This window comes from Budorcas taxicolor, chromosome 15, assembly GCF_023091745.1.
Source record: "Budorcas taxicolor isolate Tak-1 chromosome 15, Takin1.1, whole genome shotgun sequence".
Taxonomy (NCBI): domain Eukaryota; kingdom Metazoa; phylum Chordata; class Mammalia; order Artiodactyla; family Bovidae; genus Budorcas; species Budorcas taxicolor.
In genome coordinates, this window is record NC_068924.1 from 55,199,473 (window position 1) to 55,222,942 (window position 23,470).

At 38.2% G+C, this 23,470-nt stretch overlaps 1 protein-coding gene across 1 annotated transcript in view; it reads left to right on the top strand.

Annotated features, from left to right (window-relative positions):
- ANO3 (anoctamin 3) overlaps positions 1–23,470 on the top strand; it is a 445,447-nt gene that overhangs the window by 221,544 nt on the left and 200,433 nt on the right. Inside the window, 2 exon segments of the mRNA XM_052652757.1 lie at positions 5,818–6,012; positions 6,943–7,014. Coding sequence (XP_052508717.1) covers positions 5,818–6,012; positions 6,943–7,014 — 267 coding nt within the window.

The following is a 23,470-nucleotide window of genomic DNA, read 5'->3' on the forward strand; positions in this document are numbered from 1 at the left end:
TTTCCTCTTATGGACATAATATGAAATTCGTTAGATAACAATATTGTGTTCTTTTGCTACAAATATCCCAAAATTCTTCTAACAATTTACTTGGCAGAAATGCCAAAGTTTGATCTATAAAATATGCATATATTATATATATATATTATATATTTATAAATATGCATTTATTTTATATATATTAAATATATATATATATATATATTCACGAGTCCTAAGGATGAATTAATTTTTTTGAAATTTTATAAAAGAGTGGTGGGTCTTTTGAAAAATGTGTATTTTGCACCAAAAACAACAAAGATTTTTTTACTCTTCAATTTTCTCTTCGAAGCTTTCAAAGGACCTATTTTTCCAATTAAAATTTTTTATCATCTGGAAGCTCATTGAGTTAAGTAGTATCGCAGTCAGAACTTCACCTTCTTTGATGTCAGATGTCTTATGTGAATGTATTTCTAGAAAATACCTTATTTGCAATTGGACCTTTGTGAATACCCAAGTGAAATAGTCTTTTCATGAGATCCTTTTAAATATGTGAGCATTTATTAAGTCCTCTTAGAACAGTTGGAAGTAGTACTAATTGTTGCTTTAGAAAAAGCTGTTCCAAATATAGGAAAAACACATCTTCATGCTTCTACAGGTTTAACCTTGAACTTAAGAGCTGCATATGTTTACCAAAACTGACATGTTACTGTGGTCTCTTTTCTAGTTATTAGCTTTAAATAGGTAACTGTCAAATATTCAAGGGTACCAGGTAAAGTCATACAGGAAAAGAAATGGAACTTTAGAATACAGAAGAAAATAGGCCTGAATGTGCTGTGGGAGTAGTTAGTGTTAATCATGCCAAAGAAAGAACAGATATTGCTGGTTATGCCAAGCAGAATGTGATGGTGTTTGATGTGGAAATTTGAAAAGAAACTGTACTTTTTAGAACATTAGGATATCACACTTTCAGCTTAGATGTTATTGGTTTCTAGCAAAGCCTATCAGTATGATAGTTTTGAAAACACTCAATTGTTTAATAAATGAGAAAGTTCTGCTTTAAAGGTCAATGGGGAAGAAAAAGGCAGAGCTTTAGGAAGGATATGTGTATCATCAACATTGTTTTCTCAATTTTCTTATGTTGCTTTTAACAAATGTTTCCCACAGTTACATGTTTATGGAGAGTCTTACACAGAATTTCTTACCTTATATGCATAATCCTTTATAGAAAATGTACTAAATCCAAGAATTATAAATAAAATTGTAGGAGAAGGAATAGTTCAGAAAGAATCAGCTCAGATTACCTCACAGTCAGGACTTCACTGTTACTACCTCTTGGATTAGGAGTTCCTCTTTGGTGGTTTTATGGTGACTTATCCATATTTTTATATGTTTCTAATAAAAAGAACTACTTTTATGTATATAAACATCTCCTGATGGTGAGCAGCATTTTTGCCAAACACTGAGTTAAGTCCTGGTCCAGAAAAAGAATTCAATACTTGTTGGAATTATTAAATATTAGAAAACTGAATGAATAAAAATTAGGTTTAAGCATCATAATATTTATGTTATATAACTCAGTTACACACGTTGTTAACTTAATGATGGAAATGGAAAAATAACAATTAGGTTTATAAATAATAGCAGATACTTATCTGTGCCACCCAGTTACATACCGTGTCTACTCATAGCAGCTTGTGTATTATTCCTATCTGTTATTTTAGGGCTTCCCAGGTGGCCCAGTGGTAAAGAATCTACCTGAAGTGCAGGAGATGTGGGTTTGATCCCTGGGTGAGGAACATTCCCTGGAAAAATAAATGGCAACCCACTCCAGTATTCTTGCCTGGGAAATCCCATGGACAGAGAAGCCTGGTGGGCTACAGGCCATAAGGTCACAAAAGACCAGATGTGACTTAATGACTAAACAACTACAATTATTTTATAGATCAGCACAAGAACAGCAACTTGTCAGATGATGGGTAGACATCGCAGTTACTGTGTGCCGAACAGCACACATTGGTTTTTCACCAGCATATTTCAGCGTTGGCTAAGATTGTGGATATAGAATTATAGGTTCTGAAGTTTGCTCTGGCTCTGTGGTTTCTACATTCAGAGCCCTCTGCTGAAAATGTGTGTGATATTTTTACTAAGTGAAACCATGGTAACCACTCGTCTAGGATTGGGGTTTGTGAAGAGCCATGTGGGGAGCATTCTGCATAGATTATGGATTCTGGAATCCAATGACTCTCACTTTCACATTCAGCTTTCTGCCAACTGCTTGATTTATGACCTAGAGTAGGTAAATTTCATTGCTTCTCACATTTTCATTTCCCATTTGAAGTATGTTTAAAGCTATTTTATAAATTTTGGCAAATGCAGTTATTCAAAAAAAAAGGACATAAGGCAGATAAATCTGTGAAAAATAATGGGAACATAAGCATATGCAGAATTCTCCAAAGAACCATAGGGAATTTTTATCCCCTACCTGGACTGCAGCTATAGCTCATTTATGCCTCTTTCACTTACTATACCGTAGTTGTTTTTTTTTCAGTTCTATAAATATGTTTCAGTCTTTCTACCTCAGGGCTTTTACACGTTATTATCTTTACCTAAAAGCACTCCCCACAGACACATACATATAAACATTAACACAAACATACATAGACACCTTTCTATATGTTAGGCTTCTTTTCCTGGTTTTTTTTTTTTTTTTTTTTTGCCTAACATTGTCACTTCTTCAGAGAAAATATCCCTGATCACTTTATAAAGAAAGACCTTCTTATAATTCTTCATTATATAACTATGCCTGTATTTTCATAGCGTTTCAGACAATTATAGAAGCATATACATATTTTTTGATCAATGTCTGACACTCTGCTTGAGTGAAAGTCCCATGAGGGCAGAAATTATAGGTCAACCTTATTCACCACTGTATACCTAATATCAACATGGAGCCTACAGAGAGCAAAAACCTAAGTAATGTCTTTTCTGTGACTAGATGAATATAGAGATGAATCAAATGATAGAAAATACTGATAGCACTGATGAGCATAAAGCTTAGTCTCACCTGGTTCATAAAATAATAATATCTACATGTGTGGTGGCCTTCGCAGGCGGTGCTAGTGATAAAGAACCTGGCCGCCAATGCAGGAGACTTAAGAGATGCTGGTTTGATCCCTGGATCGGGACGATTTCCCTGGAGGAGGAAGTGGCAACCCACTCCAGTATTCTTGCCTGGAGAATCCCCATGGACAGAGGAGCCTGGCAGACTACAGTCCATAGGCTTGCAAAGAGTCGACAGACTGAAGTTACTTAGCATGTACATGCACGCAGGCACCAGTGTGATTGTCATCATTAGCTCAGCAGTTGTTGAACATACTTTCTGGGTTCAGTAGATTAAGGTAACTAGTATTATTGTAGAGTCCCCATTAAGGCCATTCTCAGAGGACCAAGGCATTGCTCTCTTTTTCTAATATCTTTACTAGTAACTATTACCATCTTCCATCTGTGTACTAACCCTCCAAAGAATGTTTATTCATTTACTTATATCTTCTTCTATGGTAAAAGACAATTTTCAGCCAGAGCCCTGTAACAAAAACAGATCATTTAATATTAAATGTTAGTGTTTTCTAAATGAAATAAAATATTAGACCATATTACAAAAGATTCACAGGTATAAAACCTTACTAGGACAGATTTTTCCTGTGTAGTTCCTTGGATGTAGCATAGAAAACTCTATTCAGTCCTTAACTAAGGGAGATTGTATGATATTTGAGTAGGATTTCAATATAAGTTTTGTAGGCCTTAGGGAATCCCTCTTCAAAAGGGTGTTTTCCTTTCTTACTGTTATGGAATCCCAGAAAGCTAAGTGAAAGAAAGTGAAAGTGTTAGTCGCCAGAGACTGGATCAATTTATAATTCTTTCTTGCATCCCTTTCTAGTTCACATTTTATTTGCACCCTGATAATTATTTGAAACTAATTAAATACATTTTTAAAATAAAACAGGAAGATAAAATCCATACTGGTAGATTTATCTGCATTTCATCTATTCAATCATGTCTTATTTCTATAGAACCACTTTCAAAAATTGTCATTTTTTCCCCAAGATTCTCATTTTTCTCAAAGGACAGTGCACATTGGTACCTCTGCTTGTCTTTATTTGAATTCATGCATTTGATAAGTTCTTAGAAATCTGGAGTTAATTCATGAGCTGATTATAAAATAGCTAAAAAGTATTGACCAGAACAATGTAGGTGGAGTTTAGTTAACTTGTTTGTCTTGTAATAAATATGATAATTACTGTCATGCTGGAGAAGACTCTTCAGAGTCCCTTGGACAGCAAGATCAAACCAGTCAATCCTAAAGGAAATCAACCCTGAATATTCATTGGAAGGACTGATGCTGAGGCTGAAGCTCCAATACTTTGGCTACCTGATGCGAAGAGCTGACTCATTGGAAAAGACCCTGATGATGGGGAAAATTGAGGGCAAGAGGAGAAGGGAGCAACAGAGGATAAGATGGTTGAAAGGCATCACTGACTCAATGGACATGAGTTTGAGCAAACTCAGGGAGATAGTGAAGGCCGGAGAAGGATGGCGTGCTGCATTTCATGGGGTTGCAAAGAGTCAGACACAACTTAGTGACTGAACAATGTATCTATCTGTATATTTACACACACATATACTAAGTACCTATAAAATAACAAGGAAAAGCCTAACAACACACTAGAAAAACCATAAAATCGCTTAGTCATTGAAGAGTTATAATTGGCTATGAAATATATGAAAACATGTTCAATCTGTTACAAAAAGAATAAAACAATTTTTTAGTTTTCTATTTGTTGGCTTTTTATTTTATTCAGAATTAAAACAATGGATACTGTCTAGAGTTGGCCAGGAAATTTCATAAGGAAACGGATTCCATCTTGTACTATTTGTGGAAGTGTGAAAAGATAAAGCTTTCAGGGAGATCAGTTTGGCATTATTTATCCAAATCGTAAATATTCATGTTCTTCAAACCAGCAATAGTACATGTAAGTGTTTCCTCTTAGAGAAATTCTCAGTATGTGCAAAAGAAGGCATATGCCAGAATACGCACAGCAGTATTCCAGGGCTGAGGAATGCCCTGGGATTAATGTGAGGAAGTGAGGAATGATGGGGACAGGGATGTGCAGGGGCATGGGGTCATTCATTGCTGGGAGCATACAGTTACAGGGACATCCAGTTATGGAGGCAGAGCCCTATCTAGGGACATTCTTTCTTCTGGCAGATCAGTCCTCTGTGAGGGGAGGGACTGTTACATGGAGCACAGGAGTATTGTCCCTTGATCCCTGCCTATTGACCAATTTTTGTACTAAACTATGTATGCTACCTCTTTCCAGCCTCTTGACCACCCATTAATGTGTTATGCATGTGTTGAAAGGAGGATAAGGTATAAAGAGAAGGGCTCCAGTTAATAATAGTAATTTGAATGTCAGTTCATTAGGTTTTATTTATTTCACTGCTTTAAAACCAAAACAGATTCATCCAAAGACAATCCATATTGTTGTCCTCATAACTCCCCAAATGAACTGAAACCTCAGTTTCTCTTTTGCAGGCACTTTAACAGAAAGTGAAAGCTCAAAACTGGAAAAGGAGCTGTTTATTTCTCATAACTGTTTGACAAAAATCTCAAAACACTTCCCTTGAAAATATAGAAACAGAATTTACTTAGTTCTAATCCCCAGATGGTACTTTCCAATAGTATTTTCCTGAAACAGCCGTCATGAGAATTAAAATTATTTGTTGATTTCTTCTGATAATTTCTTATTGTTAAAACTTACCATTTTGAATTTGCAGGTATGAATATGAGCAAGAGTGAGATAGCAAAAGAAACTTCATTAAAACCATCTCGGAGATCCTTGCCTTGCCTGGCCCAGAGCTATGCTTACTCAAAGAGCCTGAGCCAGTCTACCTCACTCTTCCAGTCAATTGAGAGTGAATCTCAGGATCCCACTTCTGTAACCTCAATCTCCGCTGACAAAGCAGAGCAAGGTAAGCTCTACTTTCTTGCTTAACTTATAAGGAGTAGTGTTCCAACATTCTGTCTCTTTCTCCCTCCCTCTTGCCCTCTCTTCCTTTCTTCCACTTAGTATTTATGGAGTTTTCAGAAAGGAGACTGCCATAGGAAGGGGAACAGTTGCCCCTGCCAGTCTGACAAAAGGCCATTCCTTGGCCAGATGTGTGTTCATCCCTTTATGTCCCTAAAAGTAGCAATGCCATGCAGATATGGACCTACTTTCTGTTGGCAGGAGACAGACCAGCCACCCAAATCACTGGCTCATTAGCATTCCTAGTGAAAATTTATTACCAGTAATTGAATATTCCAGCAATAATAAACTTGGTTTCCTTAAAACAAAAGACCCAAAACTTTAAATAATACTGACTATAAAGCAATAAAGATTTGGTTGCATGAAGATGTATTGGACAAGTGTTGGCAACCAAAACTACACACAAGTGCACATTTGAGATGCCATTATACCTTTAGATAACTCCTTTTCAAAAGAGTTAGGAGTCAAAATACAACCAGGCTCCTTGTCATTCAGTGGATGGGTGTTGTTCCCCACCCCCCCATCCATCTCTAAAAGCTTTTATGTTATGAAAACTCATTTCCTTATGATTCCTGAAGCTTGTTTCCTCCTCTAGGTAAATTGAAAATTCTGATATTCTCTTTTCAATTGTATTGGGAAAGTACTGCCTATTTTAAATAGCTTACATCCATGGCCAGTAAGGAAAGTGGCTAATTGTTTAAGAGAATCAAAGTGCTAAATGTAAGACAGGTGTCTTTCTCGTTTCAACTCATTAACTTAAAAACATTTCTTCACATTTGGCAGTCATTTGGATATTAGTCACCACGGTTATTTTTCTAATCATTGTTATGTGTTTAGTCCCCAAACCTACAAAGTCTTTTTGCTGTTGTTCCAGTTAACACTGAGGAAGAGAGAAAAGATTCTGTGCTCAAATGTTCTTTCACCGACCTCAGTGATTTTTGCTTGGGTGAGTTGATTTTTGATATTTTCTTCCTCCTTTCTTCCACTCCAAAAGCAAACTGTCTTCAAATTAAAACATTATTTTTTAAGAAAAAATTTCATGTTTAGTCTTTAATATTTGATGGGTGAGAATAAAAGGTTCAAGTATTGTTAAGCTATGTCATATACAGTTTGAAAATCAAACATAGAAAGTTTTAAATGAACAACAATCCTATACCTGAAAAAAGAAAAAAATTTGCTATTAGTCTTTTGGAAATTTCCTTCATTTCTCTATGAATAAATAAATTTATACTAGTAGGTATAGATTTATCAAATTTCAGTATTATATGTTGATTTCTTGTGCTAGATGAAGGCTTATTAGTCCATTTGTATAGCCTTTCATTCTTTTCAGTTAAACTGCCATTTAAAATTTTAAATCGCTTCAGATTAAATTTGTAACTTTAAATAGTATATATATTTTAATCTGAGGGTCCAGGGTTCAAGTCCCTGTTCAGGCACCACATGCTGGGGTCCAGCCCTGGTGGATCCAGGGTGATTCGAAGGTGGGGACGGAGTCAGTGTCCTTGGAAAAATACATATTTAATTACAGATATATAGAGAGATTAGAAACGGATAGTGTAGTAGGAAGATTAGTGGAGAAAAAGAGGCTGAATAACTTGGTCTACGTGGAATAGCATCCATGCTCCAGATGGGAATTCAGCCAGAAAAACAGTGAGCAAGAAAGAACGACATGGGGGTATCAGTCTTTCCAGAAACTGATCCGATTTCTTTATTTTTGGGTTTGCTTATATACCTTTTGTTACACATAGGGATGAATACAGAGTCACGCGGGGGTCAGCAGTCCTGACCTTTATCAAAATCAGGTGCTTCACATAAATGTAAAAAAAAGGTCTTAGGAATATTACATCATCTTCTGGCCATGAGACCCGCTGACATTTTATGATCCTTTCTTTCTGATAACCAAAAAACTTATTTTTTCCAAGGCTGTTTTTTCTTAAACCAGGCACCACCCTCCAAATAAAGTTACATTCCTATAGGGTGAGGGTGTAGTGAGTTACAATCAAGAAAGGAATTTATTTAACCCAAGGTTAACATGATTAATCTTAATGGTTAATACTTATTTCTCCTATATGCTTAAAGGTTAATACTTATTTCTCCTATATGTTAGTTATATTCATTATAAGGGCAGGGAGTATGGAGATTTAGCAGCAAACATCAGCCCAACAAATGAAAATCCTTTCACCAATGTTCCCTTAAGATCTATTTAGTCTTAAGGTAGTGATAAAGTTACATTTTTACATAGCAAGGACACAGTGATTTATAACAAAGTACAGTGATCTATTACAAAAGAGAAAATTCATTAACTCAAAAAGTCTAGTATTGCTAACCTTAAAAACTACTATATTTCCTTTTCTATATTCCAAATACATTGATTAATATATTCCCAGGTGTCTAAGGATATGGAGGCCTGGTGGCAATCATTGACTCAGCAATGAGAAAAAGCCCTATGCTAATTAAGACTCTCAAAATACTCCAAAGCTCTCTGTGCTGTTTATGGTTGAGAGGTAGTAAACAATCATGTGTGTAGTGGCAGGAGTATGGATAATCCTGTCACACAAGCTAGTCTGTCAGCAGAGAGGTTTGACCTGAAACACCCTTGTCCCATCCAGAGCAGGGAATTAGCAGCAATTATTGACACAACAGATGAAAAACCCTTCACCAATATAATTCCTAATCAAGCCACTATACTAATAATTTCCAACTCCTGTAAAGAATTTGCCTTTAGTAAGTCTAAAACATCTCGTGCCTCTCAGATTGGGAGGCTGTAAACAATCACATGCGGCCAGACGAACCTATACTGGTGGGCTAGATAACCTTCAGAGCAGTCCGTAAGCTGAAACACTCTTGTCACGCCCTGGAATTTTTATTGCCTTGGAGCTGCATGTTTACTCTTTCTCCGAGAGAAACGGTTATGGGGGAGAGCCCCCCGTAAAGTCAGAGGTGTAGGTGAGAGCATAAAACAGACTCTGGTTTTGGGATTTGATGCTCGGGAACAGGGGGTTTCCTGAGGCTTGATCACGCCTTTGCGTATGCCAAGCTTCCTTCCTCATAATATTTACCATGGGCGGAGTCCCTCACACTGGCCCCCCGCACCCACCCTCTATCAAATACTCAAAGTCATGTTACATTACGTTTATTTTGTTGCTTATATAATGTCACAGACTTCTGTTAGTTTTATTTTCCTAGATCATCTAAATTTTTTCTCGAAAAGAAAAATATTCCTTTTTCTAAATACTTCCATTATACTTCAGCTTCTTGTTTTTATATCCTTTATCTCATTCTTCCTTAAGAAATTCTTAAGTGGTGTCCATTGACTTTCATTGAATTACTGCATTAATTCCATTTTCTAATTTCCCCACATATTCTTCTTTCTTGGTTTTCATTCTCATTTTTTTTCAGAAGGTATCCTTAAACAACTACCTGTGAATATTGAAGTGAGATGCAATCTTTTAAAGTTATTCTATATCTGAGATGACTTCTGTTGGTTCTTACATTTGATTATTTCTTTGTTTATAAAATTCTGCATTAAAAATGATTTCATATGAAACTTGGTGATTGATTCAATGTCATCTAACATTTGTTATTACTGTTATAAATTCCTTTGTAGTTGATTTTTCTTCTCTGTGTACCTTTTGATTATATTTTTTGTTATAAAATTATACAACATTATATTTATATATTTGTGTATGTGTTTTAGTTCATCCCACTCTAGAGATCATTTGTCCTTTATATTTGTCTTATGCCTCCTTTCCACTTCTGTGATACTTTATCTACAATTTATGCACTTTCGCTTTCCTTCTTTTTCTCTTTCGGGAAATCCAGTTAAAAGCCTGACATTTTCTCTCATCTCATGGTTTTGATTTCTGCCTCAGTTCAGGAAGATTCCTGGCATTTTTCCTCAAAATCTCTTTTCATTTATGTGTGTGTGTGGGGTAGGGGGCAGGGCGGGGAATGCAACACTATATGTATACTTAGTTTCCAAGACTGTTTTTTGTTTTCAGAATGTAACTTTTCAAAGTATCCTATTCTGTTTCATAAATACAGCGTCTCTGATCTCTAACAACACTTAGCTATTATCCTAAGTTTTCCTTTGTGTTGTAAATTTTAGCATGTTTTCCCAGGGATCATTTTTAGCTGTAGAATTTTCTCAAATTTCTAGTGATTTTTGGTCCTCTGTTTACATTTAGGAAAGACTGACTCAAAGCTGGATACAAGGACAAGTCTTAGAAACAGAAAGCATCTATTGGTGAAGGAACTGTTACTTAGATGATCCACCCATGTCAGATTGAGGACTGTACTCTAAAGTGCCAATGCCTGCATTACTCTCTTATGCTGTGAATTTCTGTAGAGAAATGGTTTCTGTTTGCCTGTTCTATTGTTTTGTTTTTTATTGCCTGTTTCAGTTCTCATCATGTTTTCACCCTCAATTTTCATTCTTTCCCTCTGTTTATCTTCCATCTTTGAGTCCAGACATCTCTAGGATTTGTCTAAGGAAAGTCACTGTCTCTTCTTACCTCTGAACATATTCTAGGCTAAGCTGCTCCATTAGTTAACACTTCCATCAGAGTTTTGCCTTCTAGAACACTCTGGTAGATTTTTATTTTTTATTAGTTATCTGAAGTCTCCAGAGGAGGGGCCAACAAACATACCTGAAAGCTCATTCAGCCACCTTGAACTCTGCTTCTTCACACTATCAACAAGTTAATGATAAATGATTCTCTGATGAGGTATTTTATCATATAGAACAGAGGGGGAAATCTGTGGCCTACTTACTGTGGAGACTCAGTACCCAATTTTACATCTAAAAATTTATCCCAAGAAAAATAATATTAGAAATTAAAAACATTTTTTCTTACAGCTTTTCTTTATAGTCATTATCAAATTGAAAAACAGAAGCAAATTATACTACCTCACACCAGTCAGAATAGCCATCATGCAAAACTCTACAAATATTGGAGATGGTATGGAAAAGAGGGAAGCCTCCTACACTGTTGGCAGGAATGTAAGTTGGTACAGTCACTATGGAAAACGGTATGGAGGTTCCTCAGAAAACTAAAAAATAGAATTACCATCTGATCCAGCAGTCCCACTCCTGGGCATGTATCAGGATAAAGAGAAAGTGTTAGCCTCTCAGTCATGTCTGACTCTGTGATCCCATGGACTGTAACCCACCAGGCTCCTCTGTGCATTGGATTCTCCAGGCAAGAATACTGGAGTGGATAGCCATTAAATATAAATATAATTCAAAAAGATACATACCCCTCTGTGTTCATAGCAGCACTATTCATAATAGCCAAGACATAGAGACAACCTAAATGTCCATTGACAGATGAATAGATAAAGAAGATATGGTACATAGATACAATGAAACACAACTCAGCCATAAAAAGAACAAATTAGTGCATTTGCAGATGACATCTAATAACATAGATGCTATTAGAATTATGATATTTAGTGAAGTCAAGTCAGAAAGAGAAGAGATACCATATGATATCACTTATCTGTGGAATCTAACATAAGGCGCAGATGAACCTATCTGTGAAACAGAAACAGACTCACAGACCTAGGGAACAGACCTGTGTTTACCAAAGGGAGGGGAATGGGTAGGAATGGGCTGGGAGTTTGTGATTAGTAGATGTGAACTATGACATACAGGATAGATAAGCCACAAGGTCCCACTGTATAGCACAGGGAACCATATTCAAGACCTCAGGACAAACCATACTGGGAAAACATATAAAGAGAATGTATGTGTATAACTGAGTCCTTTGCTGTAAAGCAGAAATTAATACAACATTTTAAATCAACTATACTTCAGGAAAAAAGCCCCCAAAACTTGAAAATTTATTCTAAAAATTAAGCAATAAAACAAAAAAATTCATAAAAATGGAAGCAAATTGAATATTTTAGTAATGGGAGAGTAGATAAATTGTGAAATATCTACATGCTAAAATATCACATACTCATTAATACACTATATTATGGAACGTTTAGAAATTTGTTGCCAAGAGGGGAAAACAGTTTAATGTAAATGCTACTGCATTTACAGTCGGTTCAGTCGTGTCCGACTCTGTGTGACCCCATAGACGGCAGCCCACCAGGCTCCTCTGTCCCTGGGATTCTCCAGGCAAGAACACTGGAGTGGGTTGCCATTTCCTCCTCCAATGCATGAAAGTAAAAAGTGAAAGTGAAGTCGCTCAGTCGTGTCCGACTCTTTGCGACCCCATGGACTGTAGCCTACCAGGCTCCTCCGTCCATGGGATTTTCCAGGCAAGAGTACTGGAGTGGGTTGCCATTTCCTTCTCCAAATATAAATGCAGAGTGCCTCTTATTTTAGTTAAAAAATATTGCAAAAGAACTGGAAAGAAATATACCATTATACTAGCTGATAATGAATATCATCTCCACAAGTGGTTATTTGGGATTGTTATATATCTTCTTGCTGTCTGTATTTTCTTTTTTTCTCTAAGCAAGATATATACAAATGTTATATAATAAGAATATGTAAAGAAAAATATTGACATCAAAACTTTTTATAAGTTGAGAAAAATGCTCATATTTCAGTCAAAATAGCACACAATTCTATGCATAGTTTTCAAAACTGATGTTTGGAACTGGTTGTAACATTTGGAATAATGGTGGTACTGAAAGATTTTATCCTGATCCTCCATTAGTAGACAGTATAATTTTTATTTATTTTTTCTATAACAGAGACAATTATACTCAATATACTCATTTGCCTTTTGCAGTTACAATGCAAGTTTGCTTCATTTGAATGAGGGATTCATACTTGTTGGATTTGCATAAGAGCAATTCCTTGAAACAAGGGCCTTTTCTTTTCATAAACTGAATAGAAATAACATGAAGTCATAGTTTTACTAAAGAGTGATACCCCAACACTTGTGTCTGCCCCAACAAGTATTTTATAACCTCAGACTGAATTTATTTGTAATCTGTGGAAGTTGAGCCCTGAATTTTCAGTAGTACACACACTGGTGGCCTGGCTGCATTGCCTACATCAGGCATTCTCAAGTCACCTAGAGCTTTTAAAACTTCCTGGGACCCACTTCCAGAGAGTCAGTTTTAATTGATCTAAGGATAGAAATCAGGATCCATTCTTTTAACTGTTCCCCAGATAAATATTAAGTATAGCCAGAATTAAGAATGTCTAGCCTAAAACATGTATATTGATCTCTCTCTGAAGACTTCGCTGAGACACTTTTTCATAATTTGTTTAAAGGATGAGCTGTGTTATTTATAATAGCACTCTGAATGACTGTGAATTAGTCGTGTGTTTTTTAAGTAATACCTCTTTGTGTGTCTGTGGCTTAGACACAATGTTGGCTTATTAAGTCTCCTAATTAAAGGAAGACAGCCACCAGCAGGTTCATTTCACATACAACATCGAGAAAAGCATTTCATCAGAACAGATATGCTCAATCAGGGTGCAAAGGTCTTTCCCATAAAAAGTAATTAATCCTGAAAGAGGTTACTTGTGTTAGTTGTTTTCTGATAAGAAACCAAAAATAAACAAAAATCTTGTTCAAAATATCCATGAAGGTGTTACAGTTTGCACAGAACCCTTCATTAATAATTCTCCCAAGTTACTATTTGGAGAAGGCAATGGCACCCCACTCCAGTACTCTTGCCTGGAAAATCCCATGGACGGAGGAGCCTGGTAGGCTGCAGTCCATGGGGTCGCAAAGAGTCGGACACGATTGAGCAACTTCACTTTCACTTTCACTTTTTACTTTCATGCATTGGAGGAGGAAATGGCAACCCACTCCAGTGTTCTTGCCTGGAGAATCCCAGGGACGGGGGAACCTGGTGGGCTGCCGTCTACGGGGTCGCACAGAGTCGGACATGACTGAAGTGACTTGGTAGCAAGTTACTACTGGTAGCCTAACAATGACTCCAGTAATGCAAACCTTTCCATTCAGTTCCAGGAATCTTATTTTTGACAGTTTGCCAATCCAAATATTAACATTTCCTCTAATGCATAATGTAATTAGATGCCCAGACTCCTTTCCCCCCACCTCATCATTCAAGTATCTCAGTCATTTGACACATTTGTCTTGTGTTTATATCTCTCCAGGAATTTGTAACTCATACCCATTATTTTTGCATCTCCCAGCATCAGCCTATCATTCATTCAGCTTAGAGAAACATCAGAGCTTCTGAAGGGGTTAAGACAGCACACAGGAAGTACGTGTTCGCCTCTATCATGAAGCCAGGAATGAAGCTCCAGTTGACCGTAGTATCACCAGGCACCAGGGGCCTAGCTAGATATAAAACCTGGCTGTGAAATGCTCTTTCAAAGTTGGATGAATATCTGTAGCTGGTATGCCTTTATCATGTTTGCAAAGAGGTCAAGTAAAACAATGTCAAATATGGAAAAACTGCAACTTCATGAATCATGAGTATTTAAAAATACATGCTTTTACAGACAGCATGTATTTTTAAATACTCATGATTCATGAAGTTGCAGTTTTTCCACAGAGTTACAAGGAGAAGCGAAGAGGGAGGGGGTAGTTAGAGGTGACTGGAATGAGATGTGGTGAGATCAAAAGAGGAGAGAGCAAGCTAGCCAGTAGTCACTTCCTTATGTGCGCTCCATAGTCTGGACCGCTCAGAGGTATTTACGGAGTTATACAGCGAAGAGGAGGGGGATCTGCAAGCAATAAATGCTGGAGAGGGTGTGGAGAAAAGGGAACCCTCCTACACTGTTGGTGGGAATGCAAACTAGTATAGCCACTATGGAGAACAGTGTGGAGATTCCTTAAAAAATTGCAAATAGAACTACCTTATGACCCAGCAATCCCACTGCTGGGCATAGACACTGAGGAAACCAGAATTGAAAGAGACACATGTACCCCAATGTTCATTGCAGCACTGTTTATAATAGCCAGGACATGGAAACAACCTAGACGTCCATCAGCAGACGAATGGATAAGAAAGCTGTGGCACATATACACAATGGAGTATTACTCAGCCATTAAAAAGAATTCATTTGAATCAGTTCTGATGAGATGGATGAAACTGGAGCCGATTATACAGAGTGAAGTAAGCCAGAAAGAAAAACACCAATACAGTATACTGGCACATATATATGGAATTTAGAAAGATGGCAATGACTACCCTGTATGCGGGACAGCAGAAGGGACACAGATGTGTATAACGGACTTTTGGACTCAGAGGGAGAGGGAGAGGGTGGGATGATTTGGTGGAATGGCATTGTAACATGTATACTATCATGTGGGAATCGAATCGCCAGTCTATGTCCAATGCAGGATACAGCATGCTTGGGGCTGGTGCACGGTCATGACCCAGAGAGATTTTATGGGGAGGGAGGTGGGAGGGGGGTTCATGTTTGGGAGCGCATGTACACCCGTGGTGGATTCATGTCAAGGTATGGCAAAACCAATACAGTATTGTAAAGTAAAATAAAGTAAAAATAAAAAATAAAAAAAATAAATAAAAATAAAAAGCAGAGACATTACTTTGCCAACAACAACAACAAAAAGAAGTAAGTGGTGTGACTTGATTGTTAGCTTGGGAGCTGCCAACATCCCTGGTGGTTCCCAGAAAGAGTATGCAGGAGAAACTCATTTCTTTCTTCATTCCAAAGTGACCACCTCTACTTGGTAGCTCAAGTGAATTTGTTTTTGTTGATCTCTCTCAACCCTCTTCCCCAGCTTCAAGCTGCAATGTGTACCAATATACATTGAAAACGAGGGAATCCCTGTTCCTCAGGGAAAAATAAAAATAAAAAATAAAAAAACATGCTGTCTTTTAAATTCAGTGATGTTACATTTTCTAATTTTGCATTTAGAGTGCAGATTACTAGCTTCTAACATTGAGTTGTTTAATGCATCAAAGTTTCCAAGTACTAATAGGCTCTAGTACAATTTTTGGAACCCGATTGATGTTTCTAATTAATGGCTTTTCATTTTTTTAGAGTAAACTACTTTGAACTGCCCCATAAAAATGTTGAGGCTATGGCAGTTATGTGGATGTGGTCAGTGTTTCACTGAAGACATATTTCTCCCTGTTCGAAATAAGCTATTCAGTTCAGTTCAGTTCAGTAACTCAGTTGTGTCTGATTCCTTGTGGCCCCATGGACTGCGGCAAGCCAGGCCTCCTTTGTCTATCACCAACTCCAGGAGTTTACTCAAACTCATGTCCACTGAGTCGGTGATGCCATCCAACCATCTCATCCTCTGTCGTCCCCTTCTCCTTCTGCCTTCAATCTTTCCCAGCATCAGGGTATTTTCCCAATGAGTCAGTTCTTCCCATCAGGTGGCCAAAGTATTGGAGTTTCAGCTTCAAAATCAGTCCTTCCAATGAATATTCAGGACTAATTTCTTTAGATTGGACTGGTTGGATCTCCTTGCAGTCCAAGGGACTCTCAAGAGTCTTCTCCAGCACCACAGTTCAAAAGCATCGATTCTTCGGCTCTCAGCTTTCTTCACAGTCCAACTCTCACATCCATATATGACTACTGGGAAAACCAAAGCTTTGACTAGACAGAAGTTTGTTGGGAAAGTGATGTCTCTGCTTTTTAATATGCTGTTTAGGTTGGCCATAACTTTTCTTCCAAGGAGCAAGCATCTTAATTTCATGGCTGCAGTCACCATCTGCGGTGATTTTGGAGTCCCCACACAAAAAGTCTGTCACTGTTTCCATTTTTTCCCCATCTACTTTCCATGAAGTGATGGGACCAGATGCCATGATCTCAGTTTTATGAGTGTTGTTCTAAGTCAGTTTTTACTCTCTCCTCGTTCACTTTCAGTGGCTGACTTTGTTTTTTTGGGCTCCAAAATCACTGCAGATTGTTACTGCAGCCATGAAATTAAAAGATGCTTACTCCTTGGAAGGAAAGTTATGACCAATCTAGACAGCATATTAAAAAGCAGAGACATTATTTTGCCAACAAAGGTCCATCTAGTCAAGGGTATGGTTTTTCCAGTGGTCATGTATAGATGTGAGAGTTGGACTATAAAGAAAGCTGAGTGCTGAAGAATTGATGCTTTTGAACTGTGGTGTTGGAGAAGACTCTTGAGAGTCCCTTGGATTGCACGGAGATCCAACCAGTCCATCCTAAAAGAGATTGGTGCTGGGTATTCATTGGAAGGACTGATTTTGAAGCTGAAACTCCAATGCTTTGGCCACTTGATGAGAAGAGCTGACTTATTTGAAAAGACCCTGATGCTGGGAAAGATTGAGGGCAAGAGGAGAAGGGGACAACAGAGGATGGGATGGTTGGATGGCATCACCAACTCGATGGACATGGGTCTAGGTGGACTATGGGAGTTGGTGATGGACAGGGAGGCCTGGTGTGCTGCGGTTCATGGGGTCGCAGAGTCTGACATGACTGAGCAACTGAACTGAACTGAACTGACTTTCACTTTCATCAAAAAGCTCTTTAGTTCTTTGCTTTCTGCCATAAGGGTGGTGTCATCTGTATATCTAAGGTTATGGATATTTCTCCCAGCAATCTTGATTCCAGCTTGTGCTTCTTCCAGCCCAGCATTTCACATGATGTATTCTGCATATAATTTAAATAAGCAAGGTGACAATATACAGCCTTGACATATTCCTTTTCCTATTTGGAACCATGTCCAATTTTAACAGTTGCTTCCTGACCTGCATACAGATTTCTCAAGAGGCAGGTCAGGTGGTCTGGTATTCGCATCTCTTGAAGAATTTTCCACAGTTAGTTGTGATACACACAGTCAAAGTCTTTGGCATAGTCAATAAAGCAGAAGTAGATGTTTTTCTAGAATTCTCTTGCTTTTTCAATAATCCAGGGGATGTTGGCAATTTGATCTCTAGTGCCTTGGCTTTTTCTAAATCCAGCTTGAATATCTGGAAGTTCATGGTTCATGTACTGTTGAAGCTTGGCTTGGAGAATTTTGAGCTCTACTTTACTAGTGTGTGAGATGAGTGCAATTGTGTGGCAGTTTGAGCATTCTTTGGCATTGCCTTTCTTTGGAATTGGAATGAAAACTGATCTTTTCCAGTCCTGTGGCCACTGTTGAGTTTTCCAAATTTGCTGGCAGATTGTGTGCAGCACTTTCACAGCATCATCTTTTAGGATTTGAAATAGCTCAACTAGAATTCCATCATCTCTCCTAGCTTTGTTCATAGTGATGCTTCCTAATTGACTTCACATTCCAGGATGTCTCGCTGTAGGTTAGTGATCACACCTTTGTGGTTATCTGGATCATGAAGATCTTTTTTGTATAGTTCTTCTGTGTATTCTTGCCACCTCTTCTTAATATCTTCTGCTTCAGTTAGGTTCATAGCATTTCTGTCCTTTATTGTGCCCATCTTTGCAAGAAATGTTCCCTTGGTATCTCTAATTTTCTTGAAGAGATCTCTAGTCTTTCCCATTCCATTGTCTTCATCTATTTCTTTGCACTGATCACTGAGGAAGGCTTTCTTATCTCTCCTTGCTATTCTTGGAACTCTGCATTCAAATGAGTATATCTTTCTTTTTCTCCTTTGTCTTTGCTTCTCTTCTTTTCACAGCTATTTGTAAGGCTTCCTCAGACAAGTATTTTGCCTTTTTGCATTTCTTTTTCGTGGGGATGGTCTTGATCCCTGCCTCTTGTACAATGTCACGAATCTCCGCCCATAGTTTTTCAGGCACTCTATCAGATTTAGTCCCTTGAATCTATTTCTCACTTCTACTGTATAATCATAAGGGATTTGATTTAGGTCATAACTGAATGGTCTAGTAGTTTTCCCTACTTTCTTCAATTTCAGTCTAAATTTGGCAATAAGGAGTTCATGATCTGAGCCACAGTCAGCTCCCCTTCTTGTTTTTGCTGACTGTATAGAGTTTCTCCATCTTTGGCTGCAAATAATATAATCAATCTGATTTCAGTGTTGACCGTCTGGTGATGTCAATGTGTCATGTCTTCTCTTGTTTTGTTGGAAGATAGTGTTTGCTGTGACCAGTGTGTTCTCTTGGCAAAACTCAATTAGCCTTTGCCCGCTTCCTTCTGTACCCCAAGGCCAAATGGAATATTCATGATTCTATTGATTCATAGCTGCAGATTTTCGCTAATGTTGCCTGACAGAGTTCGTAGTAGATTATCAGTGAAATACTATTTTCCCAGCCAGACATTGATCAGACATTTATTCTTGTATCTACTAGTTGTGCAACTGTGGCATATTATTAACCTCTCTGAGCCTCAATGATCTAATATGTAAATTGGGATTAAAGATCCCTGCTTTACAATATTGTTGAATTAAATGAAGAAGCATAGCTCCATCACAGTCTCTGAGACATCATCATGGAAATTCAATGAGTGTTTTTATTTAGTCATTCACTCAACTTACCTTTCACACTGAATTTTTCTGGGCTTTTAAATATCTTCACTAACCATCTCTTTCTGTTATCACCAAAATGTGACCCTGATGGCATACTGGAATAACAGTAATTTACTGAACTCACATGCACACCTCCCTGCCTATGCTATCTTATTTAATTTTCTTAACAGTCCTTTGGGTTGGTGTTATTATCATCTTATTTTTACAGATGAGGAAACTGACTCACCAAGAGGCAAGTTAACTTACAAAAATCATCTAACTAGCAAATGGAGAACAGAGGTTTCAACCCAGGAAACCTTCATCTCTCACCTTCTCTCTAAATCAGCGCAATGGTAACAGAGGCATTTAAGATGAAAAGTGGTTAGTGAAACCCAGGGAACACCAGCTCTGCAAGATATTAATAAGTATCAGGCTGGGAGCAGCAAAAGATGGAGGAGTAACATTGCATGGTAAAATATATTTGGGAGATGATGGATTAAAGAAAACTAATCAGGTTGGGAGGTTAGGATTTTGTTGCTTGGTTTTCTTCATTTCTTTTTCTAATTGTTGTCTCTGGACTTTTAATTCTACTTTTCATAAAGCAGCCAGGGCACCATTCCATTGCATAAACCATTCTCCCCCAGCCACATAGATACATAGACACAGACACACACAAATTGTTCTGGGAAGTACTGATCCATGTAACAGTGAACTTGAAATCATGGTGTGTCAGCAACTTTGTTCATCAATCCCGCAAGTCCTACTACTATTGCTCACCTTTCTTTTCTTGTTAGTGTACTAGAAAATGGCAAAGACAGCAATCCAATTAACAAGTAACTAATGCCTAATTCTGCCCTTGCTCACACTGCAGTAAAATCAGGTAACTTTGAAGTGAAATAAGCAGGGCTAATTAAGACCAATATACTTTGGGTCCAACCACCAAAATATTCATCTACCTAATCTTGTGCAATCAACATTTTGCCAGTGTTATGAAACGACTCCCTCAGGAAGTGGTTTGTGTTAGATAATCAAGACATTCACTTTCTACAAGTTTCATAGTTCAGCTTAATGGCTTGTTTGTTGATCTTATTTCTCAGAACAGTTACCTTCAAATGTAATGATGTATGTATGTAATGATTTTGCTGTCTTTCTGTAGTATTAATCTCCACTAATTTTCATCATTTTTTCCAACAGTTTCATGTTAAAATGGTATAAAAATAACTTTTCCACTGGTACCAATTTACTTACAATTACAAAAAAAATGGAATTACAGGGAAAGACATTGTTCTTTAGTTTTGAAAGCCTCACAGTCACTGTAAATCTTTTCAGCTTTTTATTAAGCACATTACATAAGTCATCTTGTCTCACTTTTCGAGTTATACTCAGAATGTAACACTGTTCACCATTTGCTGCTACAAGTACTCTGTTTGTTGTTACAACCTAATGCACCCTGCCACCATTTCTTGGGAGATAGTGTAATAACCTCCTAATTGGTCTCTCTGCTCCACCTCTTGCTTCCTTATAATCTGTTTTCTACACAGCAATTATAGGAAGCTTTAATAAAAGAAATTAAATCTCATCGTTTTTCTCCTCATATTCCTCCAGCTTTCCCATTACATTTAAAATGTAAACCTCCTACTTGACCTTCAGAGGCCATATGAGATATCTGGGCATGGCCTCTTTAGGCCATTTCCTATTGCCTCTTCCCCCTTGTTGTTTTTCAGTTGCTCAGTCATGTCTGGCTCTTTTGTGACCCCATAGGGTAGCCACCAGGCTCCTCTGTCCATGGGATTTCCCAAGCAAGAATACTGGAGTGAGTTGCCACTTCTTTTTCCAGGGGATCTTCTGGACCCAGGGATTGAACCCATGTCTCCTGTATCTCTTGCATGGTAACAGGCAGATTCTTTACCACTGAGCCACCTGGGAAATCAATGCTGTAGCCAATTCAAGCTTCTGTTGCCTGTTGTTCTGATCCCAGGGCCTTCCATTGAGAGAAACCAGATTCACACAAACTTCACTTTATGTGCTCGAATCTTGATTTATTATTTTTTTGAATACATAGAAAGTATTACCTGAAATTCTGTGGGGTTTTTTCTCTCTCTTGCTGTTTCCAGAACACAGAGGCTTTGTTAACTTTCTTGATTCTTGTGGTGCAGAATCAAGAACGTTATTTGGCACATAGTAGGGGCTCCAACAGAGTTGGACACAACTGAAGTGACTTAGCAGCAGCAGCAGCAGCAGCAGGGGCTCCAATAATATATTTAGAATCTGAAAAATGGATAAACGACACAGAGGCTATTGACATGCATATCTTTGGAGAGTTTGCTCTAGGATTTGCCCATTACTTTTCTCACCATGATGTGATCCCTCAGTGTGATTTTCCTCACATGTTAGAAATCATTACTGTGTTATTTTTCTCACTGATGACCTAACCTGATTATATTCCTCTTTTTCATTTGGATTGACAAACCTTCTGGGAGAGCTTTTAAGGAACTGATAGTCACCATTCTCGTTAAGTAGGAAGACTATGACTTTCTAACATTACTCTTCTGTGAAGTCCTCCCTAACATTCAGAAGTTGAGACGAGGCCTTCTTTCTATTATTATAGCACTTTGAATATGGCTTTATGTACTCTTGGGCTTCCCTGGTGGCTCAGAAGGTAAAAAATCTGCCTGCAATGTGGAAGACCTGGGTTCAGTCCCTGCACTGGGAAGATCCCCTAGAGAAGGGAACAGCTACCTACTCCAGTATTTTGGCTTGGAGAAGTCCATGGACAGAGGAGCCTGGCAGGCTACAGTCCACGGGGTTACAAAGAACTGGACATAATTAAGCAACTTTCAGTTTTGGATTGCCTGGTGGCTCAAATGGTAGAGTCTGCCTACAATGCAGGAGCACTTGGTTTCATCCCTGGGTCAAGAAGTTCCCCTGGAAAAGGAAATGGCAACCTGCTCCAGTATTCTTGCCTGGAAAATCCCAGGAATGGAGGAGCTTGTCAGGCTACAGTCCATGGGGTCGAAGAGTCGGACAAGACTGAGTGACTTCACTTTCTTTCTACTTTCTATGGATACTTATTTTGCTGCTGTTGTTGCTAAGTCACTTCAGTCATGTCCGACTCTGTGAGACCCCATAGATGGCAGCCCACCAGGCTCCCCGGTCCCTGGGATTCTCCAGGCAAGAACACTGGAGTGGGTTGCCATTTCCTTCTCCATGCATGAAAGTGAAAAGTGACAGTGAAGTTGTTCAGTCATGCCCGACTCTTAGCGACCCCATGGACTGCAGCCTACCAGGCTCCTCCATCCGTGAGATTCTCCAGGCAAGAGTACTGGAATGGGGTGCCATTGCCTTCTCCACTCATTTTGCTAGATGATAACAATTGCTGTTTATATCTGTCCTATTCGTTTTGCCTAGCATGTACCCTGTTTTCAGTGAGAGATAGTAGACAAATGATGATTGATTGGGTGAATATATGGAAAGATAGATGTGGGTAGAATAAACGCCAACACATTGACACGATGGAAAGTAGTTTATCTGCAGAATTTCCTCAGTTTGGGGGTTGACTCAGTATAGCTCCAGCAGTACCTGTGCTGTGACTGGTTAGTGTCAGGACTTTAGAACATTGATACTGTTAGGGAGAAGCAGACAACAAAAGAACAGCAAAGAATCAGTAAATCTGGGTCTTCTGTGTGTGTATGTATGTCCCTTCACCGTTCCCCTGAAACTATCATAGCATTGTAAAATGGCTATGTGTGTGAGTTTTAGAAACTCAGTCGTGTCTGACTCTGCAATCCTATGGACTGTAGCCTGCCAGACTCATCTGTCCATGGAATTTTCCAAACAAGTATACTGGAGTGGATTGCCATGCCCTTCTCTTGGGGAACTTCCTGACCCAGGGATAGAACCAGGGTCTCCTGCATTGCAGGTAGATTCTTTACCATCTGAGCCACCTGGGAAGTTAATCAGCTATACCCCAATACAAAATAAAAAAATGTAAAAAACACTGGGTCTGGATCTTTACCAGCACCAAACTTCTACATTTTTACTCCATTTTGTGTTTTTTATGTCAAATTTTGTATCTTTTCATT